This window comes from Seriola dumerili, unplaced genomic scaffold, assembly GCF_002260705.1.
Source record: "Seriola dumerili isolate Sdu_G_001 unplaced genomic scaffold, Sdu_1.0 BDQW01000138.1, whole genome shotgun sequence".
Lineage (NCBI taxonomy): Eukaryota > Metazoa > Chordata > Actinopteri > Carangiformes > Carangidae > Seriola > Seriola dumerili.
In genome coordinates, this window is record NW_019174393.1 from 17317083 (window position 1) to 17330545 (window position 13463).

General features: G+C 42.2%; 1 protein-coding gene across 1 annotated transcript; it reads left to right on the top strand.

Annotated features, from left to right (window-relative positions):
- The first annotated feature begins 1070 nt into the window (after window positions 1-1070).
- On the top strand, window positions 1071-5708 carry phlda1 (pleckstrin homology like domain family A member 1). Its single transcript, XM_022749030.1, has 2 exons — window positions 1071-1720; window positions 3386-5708. Exon 1 carries the CDS (start codon window positions 1220-1222, stop codon window positions 1679-1681), a length of 462 nt encoding a protein of 153 aa, XP_022604751.1. The 5' UTR covers window positions 1071-1219; the 3' UTR covers window positions 1682-1720; window positions 3386-5708.
- The last annotated feature ends 7755 nt before the right edge of the window (window positions 5709-13463 follow it).

A 13463-nucleotide genomic window follows, 5' to 3' on the forward strand; every position in this document is an offset into this window, starting at 1 on the left:
TGTGGTTTACACTGAAATTAAACTTGACCGCATCAAATAACACTGAAACACGAGAGCCATTAGATACGCTAATGTAGAGGTGACAGTGATAGTGATGAAAAATTTGAAATAATATGAATTCAAAACACTTTGATTACAAATAGTGTTAATTAAGATCATAACACCTGAATCCTTAGAGTGAAAGAAACTGATCATGTTCAGACTTTACCTTAAATTCAAATTAGGACGACAATACTTTAAGGACATGGTCAGATTAAAAACACTGAATCACCGTCAGTGCTGGAAGAAGCCTTTGGATATTTAACTACAGGGAAAATGACAATGCTGCCACAAAGCAGAAATACTCCCAAAGTCTTCATTCAGATGTTTCGTTCAGAAATCTGAAAAATATACTTAAAGATAATCGACTTTATATATATAGCCTATATTAAACTATTATTAGGAACAATGAGATGCAAGCATTGAATTTCATCCATAACAATGCAAAATGTTCTTTATATTCAGATCTCTCTCTCTCTCTCTCTCTCTCTCTCTCTCTCTCTATATATATATATATATATATCTATATATATATATATATATATCTATATATATATATATATACATACATACATATACATACACACACACACACACACACACACTTAAGATACAGCTGTCAGATCAATGTGAAGGAAGTGAACATCATCCCTACCCTGTAAATCATAAGCCACATTTTCAACAAGTTTCCATACAGAAACTATCAATATTATATGATTTATTTGGATTATATCAGTGTATAATTAAAAGACTTCAGGGCTGTATGGCCTCAAGAGATGTCTTTGTAATTATAGTCGCCTAATAATGTAATATTATAAGCCTGCCTTTAAAAATACTGAATCAAAGATTCAAAGTGATGAAGTGACTAAGTAAAGAATTGGTGGTTGTTAGTTGGCTCTTAGCGTTTTCATGGTCTCGGGGAGCTGCTGCCACTCAGGGGGGCGGTGCACCTCTCCAGACCCCTCCCGCCCCTAAACCCCCCTCACACACTGTGACCAGCAGCCAGACAGGCAGACAGGCAGCCTCCTCACTACAACCGACACCACTCACCACCGCAGTCACAGCAGCATCTCATGCCTCCACCTGCTCCGGGATAGACAGCCGTCCCTCCGTCAGTCCCTGTGTCCGTCCGTGTAGTGCAGCAGTCAGGAGGGTGGGAGCCTGAAGCGTCCAGGTGAAGATGCTGGAAAACGGGAGGAAGGTGTTCAAGGAGGGTCTGCTGGAGAAGCGGAGCGACGGGCTGCTGCAGCTCTGGAAGAAGAAGCACTGCGTCCTGACCGAGGACGGCGTGCTGCTGCTGCCGCCCAAGCAGCACGACCACCCGCAGCACCACCAGCCGCACCACGGCGGCGGGGACACGGGCAAAGTCAAGGAGCTGCACTTCGCCAACATGAAGACGGTGGACTGCGTGGAGCGTAAAGGCAAGTACGTCTACTTCACGGTGGTCATGATGGAGGGGAAGGAGATCGACTTCAGGTGCCCGCAGGACGAGGGCTGGAACGCGGAGATCACCTTGCAGATGGTCCAGTACAAGAACCGGCAGGCGATCCTGGCCGTCAAGTCCACCCGGCAGAAGCAGCAGCTGCTCGTCGTGCAGATGCCCGGCCAGAAGACGGTCCGCAGCTCGCCAAACGTTGCGTGACCTGCGGCGAGTCCCGCGGACACTGGTGCGCCATTAGCGGTAAGACTGCTTAAGAGAAAGCGAGAGAGAGGGGGGCTCCCCAGGTCCGGGGACCACCTGGGGATCCCCTTGCAAATTAAGGACGCGTTTTTCGATTTTGTCTTATTCCCTGGATATTTACACCATGAGTGAGGACATCTCTTTGCACTATAGGTCTCAGTCCTCCCTCACAGATCAAACCCTGAGAATATTCTTCCAGGAGGAGACAGAATCACAAAATGTGGATTTATTTGGGCATAAAGAAAAGTTTGCGAGCCCCTGCTGTAGGCCTGTCTATACACCCCGTGCATGGAGGTGAGAACCACCACGAAAATGTGGTGGATATACATTCCCAGGCAGGTCTGATATTTCATACAAGGAGAGCTCCTCCATATCCAATATAGCATGTGGCTTTACGCGCGGCGATGATTAGATATACATCTACATTACGCACGTCGCCTGATTATTCAGCCTGCAGCGGTGCCGGAAAGGTGCAGAGCTGTGTGTGTTTAGAATCTATTTAAAATTAGGTTCACATTAATGAACATGATGGAATATGATTAAGTTCTCAGTGTTAAAGATCAATATTTGAGAAGCTGTTAAATATGTGTCAATGGCTCCCAAATTTAGCGTAAAGTCGCAGAAATTGCGCGTAAATATCAAAGGCGGTTTAGGAGAATCCCCTGTTGTTGCTGAGTGTGTGCGCACTCACCGACTTCCAAATGTACTCAGACACTCTAATCTGCACTGGAGCGCAGACTCCGCTCTAAGTGTCACAGCAGAGCCAAGTGTGTGCGGCTTCACAGTCCAACCACACACAGCTCCAGGAGCTCGGCTCACTTCCTCTTTCCCGGCTCAGGTTGTGTGAAGTGAAATGAGCTGCGACAGCGTTTGGTTTGACAACAGGATATCCATACACGTGGCTCTCTGAGGCACATGGTGACTGTTGTCACAAAGTGGTTTCAGCCCAGCAAAGCATTTTTATATGTATTATGAGTGTACATTTATTATTATTATTATTTAGTCCTTATAATAAATGATAGGCATAAGTCAACAAACACAAAAAAGTGCAGGAGCTGGCCACATCCATCCTGCTGAGGCATTTTTTTCAAAGAATTCAGGGCTTTTAGCTGAATTTGGGCAGTTAACATTAAAAAACACGTCTTTTTAGGCTGATTCTAGTATTTTAGGCTGAGTTTTATTTAAATTTTAAGCAGGAAAAATGATCAAATGAAATAAAGATTCAGTATATCTCACCTGAATGTTAGAGTAGAGAAGATTTTTTAACAGGCTCTGGGGAATATAGTTTTCTGAAATTGTAGCTGAATACATAATGTTTTTTAAACTCTCATGAGGAACTATTTGACTCATGAAGAATTTCAAAAATTCTGCTTGAGCTCCACTGAGCAATAAACCACTAATCTGTCTTTTATGTAAAAAACAAAACAAAACAAAACAAAACAAAACAAAACAAAACAAAACAAAACATACTCTCAGTTAAAAGGGAAAATATATTTTCCATTATGACAGTGTGCATTTATATCCAATCATAAGATCCACACTGTTGAAATAAGCAGCCTTAGGTTACGTTATATGAGGTCCATGTTCCAGGGGACTTGAGATTTCCTTTACCCCCACTGTCAGGCAATACCAGTCTGCAGTCTGTCTAACTGATTGCATCCGCAGGTTAATTGGACACTCAGCTGGAGGATGAATATCGACCCGGGCTGCATCTCCCCCTGCCGCTTCACCATCGAGCTCCATTCTCCAGGAGAACCCCTCTTCCATGTAGTGGTTTCCACAGACCAGAACCCCGTTCTTTTTCAATACAGAGACTTATTTCACAAAAGACTGATGGACAAAAAGCATGTGAGAAAACAGCTGTATTCTACCGTGCGATTGGTTATCCCTTATTTATTAGATGTGTATATATCTTTTATATAAAAAAATGTTATGTTGTTGATGAATGTTCAGTGTGGTTGTTGCTAGAGTGGAACAGGAAATACTCGCTCGCAGGTTCATGAGTCCATTGGGAATAAGCTTTCATTATTATCCTAGGATGTTTGCTGTAGGTTAGTCGAATCAGTTCTTTATTGGTAATATGTCTCATTGTCCATGTTTTCATTTTTCAACTGAACCAAAGAATCATTTCATTACATTTCTCTCTCTTGTGCAGTGTTACACAGAATATACTACACTAAAATACCACAGATACTGTATATGACGAGATGCCTGCTTGACCGATACATGATTTGTTTTAAGTGCTTGATTTATTACAGTACAACTTAGTATTTTCATTATGTTCATCAATCATTTTCCATCATTTTGTTTGGCTGCATTCATAGATACAAAAGCGATCCGTTGCTTTCTTGTGAGTCTTAAATCTGAGTAAGATACTGGTTTATTACCCACAGTTTGTTTCTTGTGGTAACAGAGAAGGGCTTAGTCGTGGTGAATAGGTAACATGCACAGTGGAGTTTTTGTTATATTGGACAATTTTCAGAAGCTGAGTTGCTCCAAAGTCAATTTCACTGGTTGTATTAAGTCCTAGTGAGTGGAGCCAAATAACCACAGCAAGCTAACACCAGACTGAAACTGAAAAATAAACCCTTAAACTAAACCTGACAAAACAGAAACAAAAAGGGAAATACATTTTCAGTCTCTTCTTGGTCAAAACAGGAGATGCTATCACGGCTTATTAGCTGTGTTGCTAAGTATAAACTGGCTAACCGTCACAGTGTGCGCTAAGTAGCTTCCTAACCTACAGTTAGCAAACTACCAAGTCAGACACAGCATGTTAGCCTATAGCTAGCTAGCTACAGTGGTTGACAACTTTCTGTGCAAGCACCATGTATTTCCTAAAAATGTGTGGATATCTCTGCACTTTGGTGCTTTCTGGTGTGACAGCGCCTTTAGAAGAGCTGGATATGTCATAAGATGGCGCCCGTTATATTAGGGAGTTCAGCTGAAAATGTGTTTTGGACCTAAAGCACAGCTGTTCTGTGCTGAGCTGACTGACTTCCTGCACAGCTCCTCCTGAGTTCTTAATTTTATTAGACCCAAACGGCTTGAATTTGGATAATACAGTATTTCTGGGCCAGTAGATGTCACATTACATGCAGTTCCTATAATGGCCACTGTGCAAAACTTGTCTCAAATCCCAGTGCTGGTCCTGGGGACTCTGGTGAAACCACAACACCAATTGTAGCACTATGCTGCAAGGTTTTGTAGCTTCCTTATCTCTTGGAAAACAATGGCTCAAGCCTTTGCGTAGAATTACTCTCTCCAATATTTCTAATGTCTCTTGGCTACAAAATGGTATAGGCCAGAAAGGTTGTTTTTTTTTTTCAAAAGCTTGGCTTTATCATCCATACAGTGGATTTTGTATTTAGCTTGCTAATTAGCTTAACTAAGCTAAAACAGACTCTTCCACTGACCTTTGCTGCAACCAGTCAGAGTATTTCTGTCTCTGCTGCAACTCGGCCTCTGACAAATGTTCATGAAACTCTCTCTAATCTGCAAGTTCAATATTTTAGGGCACAAAATGATTTTCATGAGGAAATAGCAGGCTAAATAACGTGATTGTTGTGAAGCTTCTGAAGGGGGTGATACACGCGGCAGCATTTAGTGGGACATGACAGGCAACAGTCTCAGAAATTGCCTCTGTATTGTACATTTCATGATAGAGGGTTGTCTTGCTGTCAGGAAACATTTCATTTCACTGTGGCTCATGTTGTTTCCTGTTTGCTGGAAGAGTTTCCCACTGCTTCTCCCCACTCGCCAGTGTATCACCGCCAACACATGCCTCTGTGTTGCTGTCATCTCGCGCGCGGGGTTATAGCTGTGCCCTTTATCTAATGCAAATGGTGTGATGCTTTTCTGACATACCTTCCTGTTGCCATCATTACACATACAGTTTTAGCTGCACCCTTTGTAGCCACTGTCCAATTTCTTATTTCAACGTGAGATCTATTTTCATACCTTGAGAAGATACATTCCATTAAAAAAAACAAACCAAACAAACAGCACGGTGTCTCGTGTGGTTTCTCTCCGTCTTCTCCCTCAGCAGCAGCTGAACGTCAGAGCCCTGCTCCTGAGTTCCCTGGGGTCATTTGAGCGACGTGTTTAACTAGCTGCTGCTTTGTCGGCCTCCAGCCTTTCATGCTTTAAAACCGCTGAACCTTTCACCCCCTGGTTTCCTGGTCTAAAAGTAGAGGCTGTGTGGAGAATTGGGTTTCACTGCCAGTTGGTGCCGCTCAGATAAACTGCCCGTCTGTAATGTCAAAAGCACACGTGGCCCGTCTACTCTCCTGTCTAAAGCCAAGCTAATTCAATTAAACCTGGGGCACATGACGGCATCCTTTTTGACACATGAAACGTTCGCTGCTGCTGGAGAGGAACGTTGCTGTGTAAAGAAACATCCTCTCTCTCCAGTAAAGCCTGGATCATACAGTCCATGTGAATAGAGCTTTTCCTCTTTTCTCTACTTCAGGGGGATTGAAAAAACTCACACAAGAGCAATTAGCATCCATAATGAAAATGCATTTAGGTTCTGAGTCATTTAGAAAATGTCCTCATCCAGAGTGAAAACTAAAAATGTTTGAAGTCCTTGAACACCACCATTACAAGCAGGACTATTGAGAGACTTAAACTCCAACTGTGTCAACTACATGACAATGGTAAAATGTGGGGCGCCTCTGTGGTTCACCTGGGAGAATGTGTACCATTAAGACTTAGTCCTAACTGCAGCGGCCTGGGTTTGAGTCCGACCTGTGGTCCTTTGCTGCATGTCATCCCCCCTCTCTCTCTCTCTCTCTCTCTCTCTCTCTCTCACTGCAGCTATAACAAAAGCATAAAAAGAACCTGAAAAATAACCTAAAAAAGCTACATTTACCTCCTTGTGGTCGTGTGCCTCCACCAACCAACCAATTTGCAGGAAGTATGATCACATTGTCCTCCCCCTGAGAGTTTTTGCAGAACATTATGATGTCACAGTGAAGTTGACTTTTGACCTTTTCAATATAAAATGTCATCACTTCATTATATCCTTAGAGACATTTGAGTTAAATTGTGTCATAATTAGTGTATGAATTAGTGAGTTATGCCAATATGGCCAAAAATGTGTTTTGTGAGTCACAGTGACCTTTGACCTTTGACCATCAAAAGAATGCGATGGACGAAAGGAAAGATGGATGCCACTAGAAAAAGTTAAAACTTGTAAAAAGTGTAATAGCAAACAAACAGCAATGTCAGCATGAATATTGTTATTTCTTATTTCAAAAGTTACATAGCGTCACTTTAAGGGCTGTTCATGTGCAATGTTTTTTAAAATATTTTTCTGGTTCCTGTGGCACTGATGTGATTTGACTTTATACTGCCTACTTGGTGAAGGGGAAACAAACAGAAATCCTTAGCAATGCTTATGGGTCCATTTTTAGCAAAATCCCTGCAATAAATCATGACATTTTGCACTAGTGAGTGTCAATACTTGTGGGTAAAACAGAGACTATGTTAAATTGGTGCACCTCCAGTTAATCAATTCCAGTTAACTGCTTAGCTCCCATAACCCACAAAATGTGCGGTTTTTGTTCATGCCAGCACACAATTCAACATACATGAAGAAGACAGTTCCCAATGATAAATGAATGATGTACAGTGTTTTATTTGGTTTAAATGGAGCAGTTCTTCCCACAGGGACTCTACAACTTCCTCCTTTTTCTTCCTCACTTTAGTAGGTGATTACAAAACAAGTGAAGACAAGTGTAACAATAGACAAACACATAACAGAGGGTAGAATAAACACGCTTTTAATTATAATACAATAAAAAGAAAAGAAAAAGGAAAAAAAAGAGGAGCTCATGCATGTGTGGTGTGGTGTGTGCATGTTTGTTGACAGAGGCTAGGCGGCTGAGCGGTGGAGAGGGAGGCTGGGCTGTAACTGAGGTGTCGAATCAGCTGTTTTTTTTTTTTCAGGCCTGATTTTAAGCTGAACTAACACAACATAACTAGTTAATCTAAGTCTCGCAGCTAGGGTTTCTTTTTTTCTGTAAAACTAGCACCAAACAATAAAGCGCTTTCCAGGAAAACTTAAAGAAATGATTAGGGTGTAATGGATGAGTAAAATAAAGGGTTACAGAATCTCCTCCTACTCTTCAACCTCATAAAAAAAAATGTTTATGTGGTAGTTGGTGTTCAAATTGTCCTCCAGAGCAGAGAGAAGATGAGTGAGGTGAGGACATGCTGAAGTTACAGCTGTTGTTGACGTCCCTCCACCGTGTTACTCTGAAGCAGCCGCAGCAGCTGCCCTTCAGGCGTTACATAAGAAGCCTCTGTAGCTCTGTGTTAGCGTGTAGGTCGACCGCCAACTTATTCCTCACCATCCCCACCTCTCTTTGATCTGCAGGAGGACGTAAAAGAAACGTGTGATAACGTGGCTGTAAGTGACTCAGGAGGAGCATCGTGGGGTCTCTCCTGAAACCGCACCACCTTTGTTTCAATAAAGTTTTTGGTGTTACTGAATTTGTCTGCACATAAAATATTTCTTTTAAAAATGATTTATCTTGTAGTAAAGAAGGAGCTTGCACTCTGCTCTTACGTTTACTATTGACTAAGTCCAGCAGTGAGTGTTTACAATGTGTTAGTCTGTCTCTGAACACCGTTTGACCTCTCTGCCCCGTCTGTGCCACTGGTTCGTGTTGAAGACGTAAAGATGCCTCTTAAATATAGAGTTTCATTTTTTAGCCCAGTCATTTCCTTAAATAGCTGAGCACTGTAGCTTTTAATAAAAGCTCTTTAAAGGTCCCACATTTTAAACTTTTCCTGTGTCTCATTTGAAGTGTTGATCCATAAGAAGATATATTTGTGGTTTTAAGAACCAAAAACCATCTCAATGTAGTTTTACATCTCGTCTCTCAGGCTTCTCTCTGGAGCTCTAGTAACAACAGGTCGGTGAGCCAATCAGAAGAGAGGAGGCTCTGAGCCTCTCTTCTGCCTTGGAAAGTGCTTGAATAATACACATATTATAGCATATCTTGTCCAATATAATTCTGCAATATTACGACTTGCCCCTAGAAACTGCATCCTGTTCTTTGCACTCATAACATTGTGCAGGGCCAGTGAGCACACCTGTATCTGTGCCCCCCCCCCCATCCTATCTCTCAGGCCGAAAGAAGAACAGGAACATACACATGTTAAGATGGTTTATATTTTAATTATTTGCATTAGCTAGCTGTTAATAACATACAAAGTGAAACAACCAGCTAATACAAGCATAGTGCTGCCCAAATACTAGAAGCTAGCTATACTAGACAAATGTATTATCACCTGAGCTAGAGCTACAATACCCCTACTCAGAATTTCACCTGCCAGGTCTTTACTGAATGTTGGATTATATCTGTTATTTTGGAACATTTTGCTGCTTCCTACTCTAGTGTTTTTTCTTTTTAATTCTCGCCCTCTCTGCTCAGCCTTTCCCCTTTCTGTTTCTGCTGCTTCCTAATGTGAACAGTGAACACACATGTTCCCGACACGTCTCTGACAACTCTGTACAAGCCTGAAGAAGAGTTCGTAGCTATTATTGGCTCATTAGCTGACCAATTGTTATTCAAGGCACACCGGGGTCGTACCACTTGAGGAGGGGCCGCTCACTTACCCCCCCTACTTCAGATGTAGACTTGTTTGTTGCTCGCGCGCTGGGAGAGGAAAGGGGCTGCGAGCGCATTGTTTAAGAAGGCCAGATGGTGCAGAAAGGTAGCCTACTGTTATATAATGCAATATTGTTAGCCTACACAATAATCAGTCCGGCCCTGAAACGCTAACAGCTAACCCACCGGGAATTCTCCGGACCCTCTCGATTACCACTGATTAAGGCTGTGTGCATTTCTCTGTGGACTGAGCGCTTTGATACTTTCACAGTATTAATATAGAACCTAGATCTGCTTTATAATCCAACAACACATGGACATTCACCTTTATAGGCTACTATATGAGACCTTTTAACAGGATGAAATGGTGCATTTGTTGGGGACTATTTTCAGTGGCAGATTAATCCACATTTGGTATTGTAGTGAGCATTTCTGGCAGCAGGACATATGTGTGTGTGGGACTGTGAGAAAATAAACTACAGAGAGTGTGTGCATGGTAATGAGGGAATATTTCACCCAGTGCAAAAGTGTGGCTCACTGAACAATGGAGCTTTAATGATACAGAAATGCCAGTGATTAGCTTTGGTCTTTTTATGGGATTCGTTAAGAAAAACATGGAATATCACTAAAATGACTTGCTGGTCACATGGTCAAACAGCTGCAGAGGTTGCAGGGTGGGCAAGATGCCGAATAGTTTATTTTCTGAGTGAAAAAATATGATTTTAATTGTTTCCTGATGAGTTTTATGTGACAAAATGTTTTCAGAAAGGATACATACTCTAGTTAAATGAAACTAAATTCCCTCAAATGTTGAATAAGTGTGAAACTGTTGCAGCCTCAAGCTGAACTCTGAGACCGAGACCATTGGAAGTTAATTCCACACTGACTGGCTGATTGCAGCCTCTCTGGAAGGATGGCAGACACTGGCTTCTGTCATCGGGTAGCTGTGGCCAGTCTGGGCAGTAGATGATGATGATGCAGTTATGTTGACAGACAAGTCTCCCTCCTCCAAGCCCATGTGTCCTCGTCTTCTCTCGACACAAACACACAGTGGGTTGTATAAACTCCTCTCTGACTGATTTTTCCCTTCCCTGTGGCAGTTTGTCAGTGACATAACACAAAGCCTCTGTCAAACGCTATCTTTGCTTTTCTTGTTATCCAACGCTTCATGTGTTGAAAATGACTTCTTCAGACAGTCCCCCTCAGAACTGAGGCAGACTAACGCTGCGTGCAGGGCTGATATGTGCTGGATCTTTAGCTCTGCGGCGGGAAAAAAAACAAAACAATCTGGCTCTTAAACAGACCATTTGTATGTACGCCACGATGCTGCCTGTCAAACAGCGCATGAAAGTTGTCATGCCTTGTTGATTTTATGGGACTGCATTCATGTGCTTATAAATCCCAGGATATTCCTAGTAATCAATCGCCTTCCCAGGATCCATTGTATCTGATTAGGCTGAATGACATTATGAGCACTGCAGAACCAGAGCGCCTCAGAGGATTATTGATCCATAAACTGCAGATCACTTAAGCTGTGAGGTGGATTTTTTTAGTTCATACACTCGTCGGTGTGTGATACTGTGATACAGATTAACAGTGGTTTTCTTTTCTCCGTCCAGCAGCCTGTTTAGAGTTTATGCAAATGCTCCATCAGTTAGATGGTGCCAAGCCATCCAGTACTGTTAAATGTTAGCATCAGAAAATGTAGGCTACATGCAAAGCTGGTGTCAATTAGAATGAAATCCAGGTAAGGGGTGTGTGTGTGTGTGTATGAGGGGGTGGGGGTGGTGGTGGTGGTGGTGGTGTGTGTGTGTGTGTGTGTGTGGGGGGGGTTGTCTGACTCATTAACCATCTGATGAGACACACCTGGGAGAAGCCAGGAGAACAGTGGGGAAGAGTTTTTGTTGGTTCAGAAAGAGTGAATTTGGAACTTTGGATCTTCTTTAACCTAGAAAATAAAAGTCTGATCTGTCAACAATGAATGAGGAACCAGCCAAAGCCAGAGGAGGCCTAGCAGTCACTACCATCCTCACAAGAGGGAGTCATGTTGTTCGGGTGATAGAGAGTCCACTTCTTCATCTTCAGGTTAGTTTTTCACACCACACACAGTCATTTGAGTTATTGTTGATAGAAAAAAAATGTATTTTAAGGTTCTATAAATGAGATTTTAGACAATAATATAGCAGCAAAAATGATTTTCCATGTGATCACACCTCCTCTGTGTGTGTTTTTAATCTGAGCTTCTCTGTTCTTCATTTTGGTATCCGGTCTGGCAGCAAATGCTAGTGTGGGCTAACGTGTGGCTGGATTGTTTTTTTTGTTGGCTCTCGTGAACACAGGGTAACTTTTGAGTTGAATGCTTCTTGTTGTGTGTTTAGTGGAAGCTTTCACCGGGCTTCATGACACCTTGTTGACTGTTGTTGTGGCTGACAAAGCTTTTGTTTTGGTCTGAGATGCTGGTGGTCTACTGCAGCAGTCGTAGTGGCAGTGGTGATCGTTTACAGAACCTTTTTAAACTAAGCGTTAAATGTGTTTTTTGGACATTTAACTTGCCATTGCTTCACTTCATTATGGATTTGAAAGTGCTTTGCTGGAATGGTTATTTGTATTTGGCATATTTTACTGCTCCTGTGTTCTGACCAAATCTTTCATTTGTCAATGGGCTCATCTGATTAAGGCAAAACACCTGATCAGCCATTTTGTTCAGCAGTACTCTACAGTGTACTAAAGCCATGGCTCCATTCACCTTGTCAAGGGGCTCTTGGGTAAAGATTTGCTGTTGGGGCCCCTATTGAACACCCCATCACCACCACCACCACTGCCAACTGTACATGTTATGTTTATGTGCAACATTTCCTTCAAGTTCACATTAAATAGGCTACATTGCACAGAGCAGACTACACACACACACACATATATATATATATATATATGCACACACACACACGTCATCATGTGGCATATGATCAACTGAATATACTCAATGTGTTGAAACAGTCTGCAGTGCACTGTGACAAAGTGTTAGCATGCTCTATGAATTTAATTATCCTCATTTCAGCCAGACAATCTGATGGTCAAAGATGGCCTCCTGCTCTTCTGATGTATTGGTTTCCATGTTGCTTGATTGGCAGCCATGGCAACCTTTGCAGGAAGCAGCGAGTTACTTAATGGTGTAGTTTGCGTTTGGTTTTATTTGTTCTCTCCATCTTAGAAAATTTTTCATACGGCACACAAGTGTTTTAAACTGCTGTATAAAAGCCATAATCATCTTCAGGATGTTCATTGCTCAGATTACAGGGACTCAGCTGCCACTGTTATCGCACCACATCGCCGTCATATCCGTAATCACAGATCACTCAGATGTGGATGTAGCAGCCCCTCACGTCGCTTCGTTATTCAAAGTGCCTGGCGAAGAGATAACAGGTACACAAAGAAAGGCCCATTATTCTGGGACATCTGGCGTCAGCCCGGCTCCACAGGCTTCATCAGACGGTGAAACAGCTCATCAGCACAGAGAGCGGAGAGCAGATTGTTCATACACTCTGTGTTTTGTTTTCTTCCAACTGTGTAGGCGGAAGACAGATAGGTGTAAGATTGCTTTATGGGACTTTATTCAAGCTGTGCGTCAGAATTAAAGCCAACTCGTTTGTGCCTTTGTGTGGATTTCTGATAAAGTTTGGATACAAGTGAGAGCTCCAATATGTGGTTTTTGTTTAACTGTAAGTTTCATTATTCTGCAGTAGAGAGTTATGAGCATCATAAAATGAATAATCCCATACTTCAGATCTTTAGTCTAACTATTCAGCGTCATTAAACCATTATGCTTTATGTTCTTAGCCATTAGCAGGCTGTGCTGTGTGGTGTTGGGATATAAAAATCCAGGAATACTTAGTTTATGTACTACTGAGCAGATGGCTATGTGTTTTATACTTTCTGTGTAAATTACCCAAATGGTAAGAAAGAACTGAAAATGATGAGCAAGGCAGGCCGGCTTTTTGAGAAACTATGTCAGCTTGTCATCTTGCCCATTTCGCTCCGTGCGTGTGTGTGTGTGTGTGTGTGTGTGTTTGTGTGTGTATGTGGGTGCAGAGTGGAGTTTCAGTTATGCAAACATATCTTGG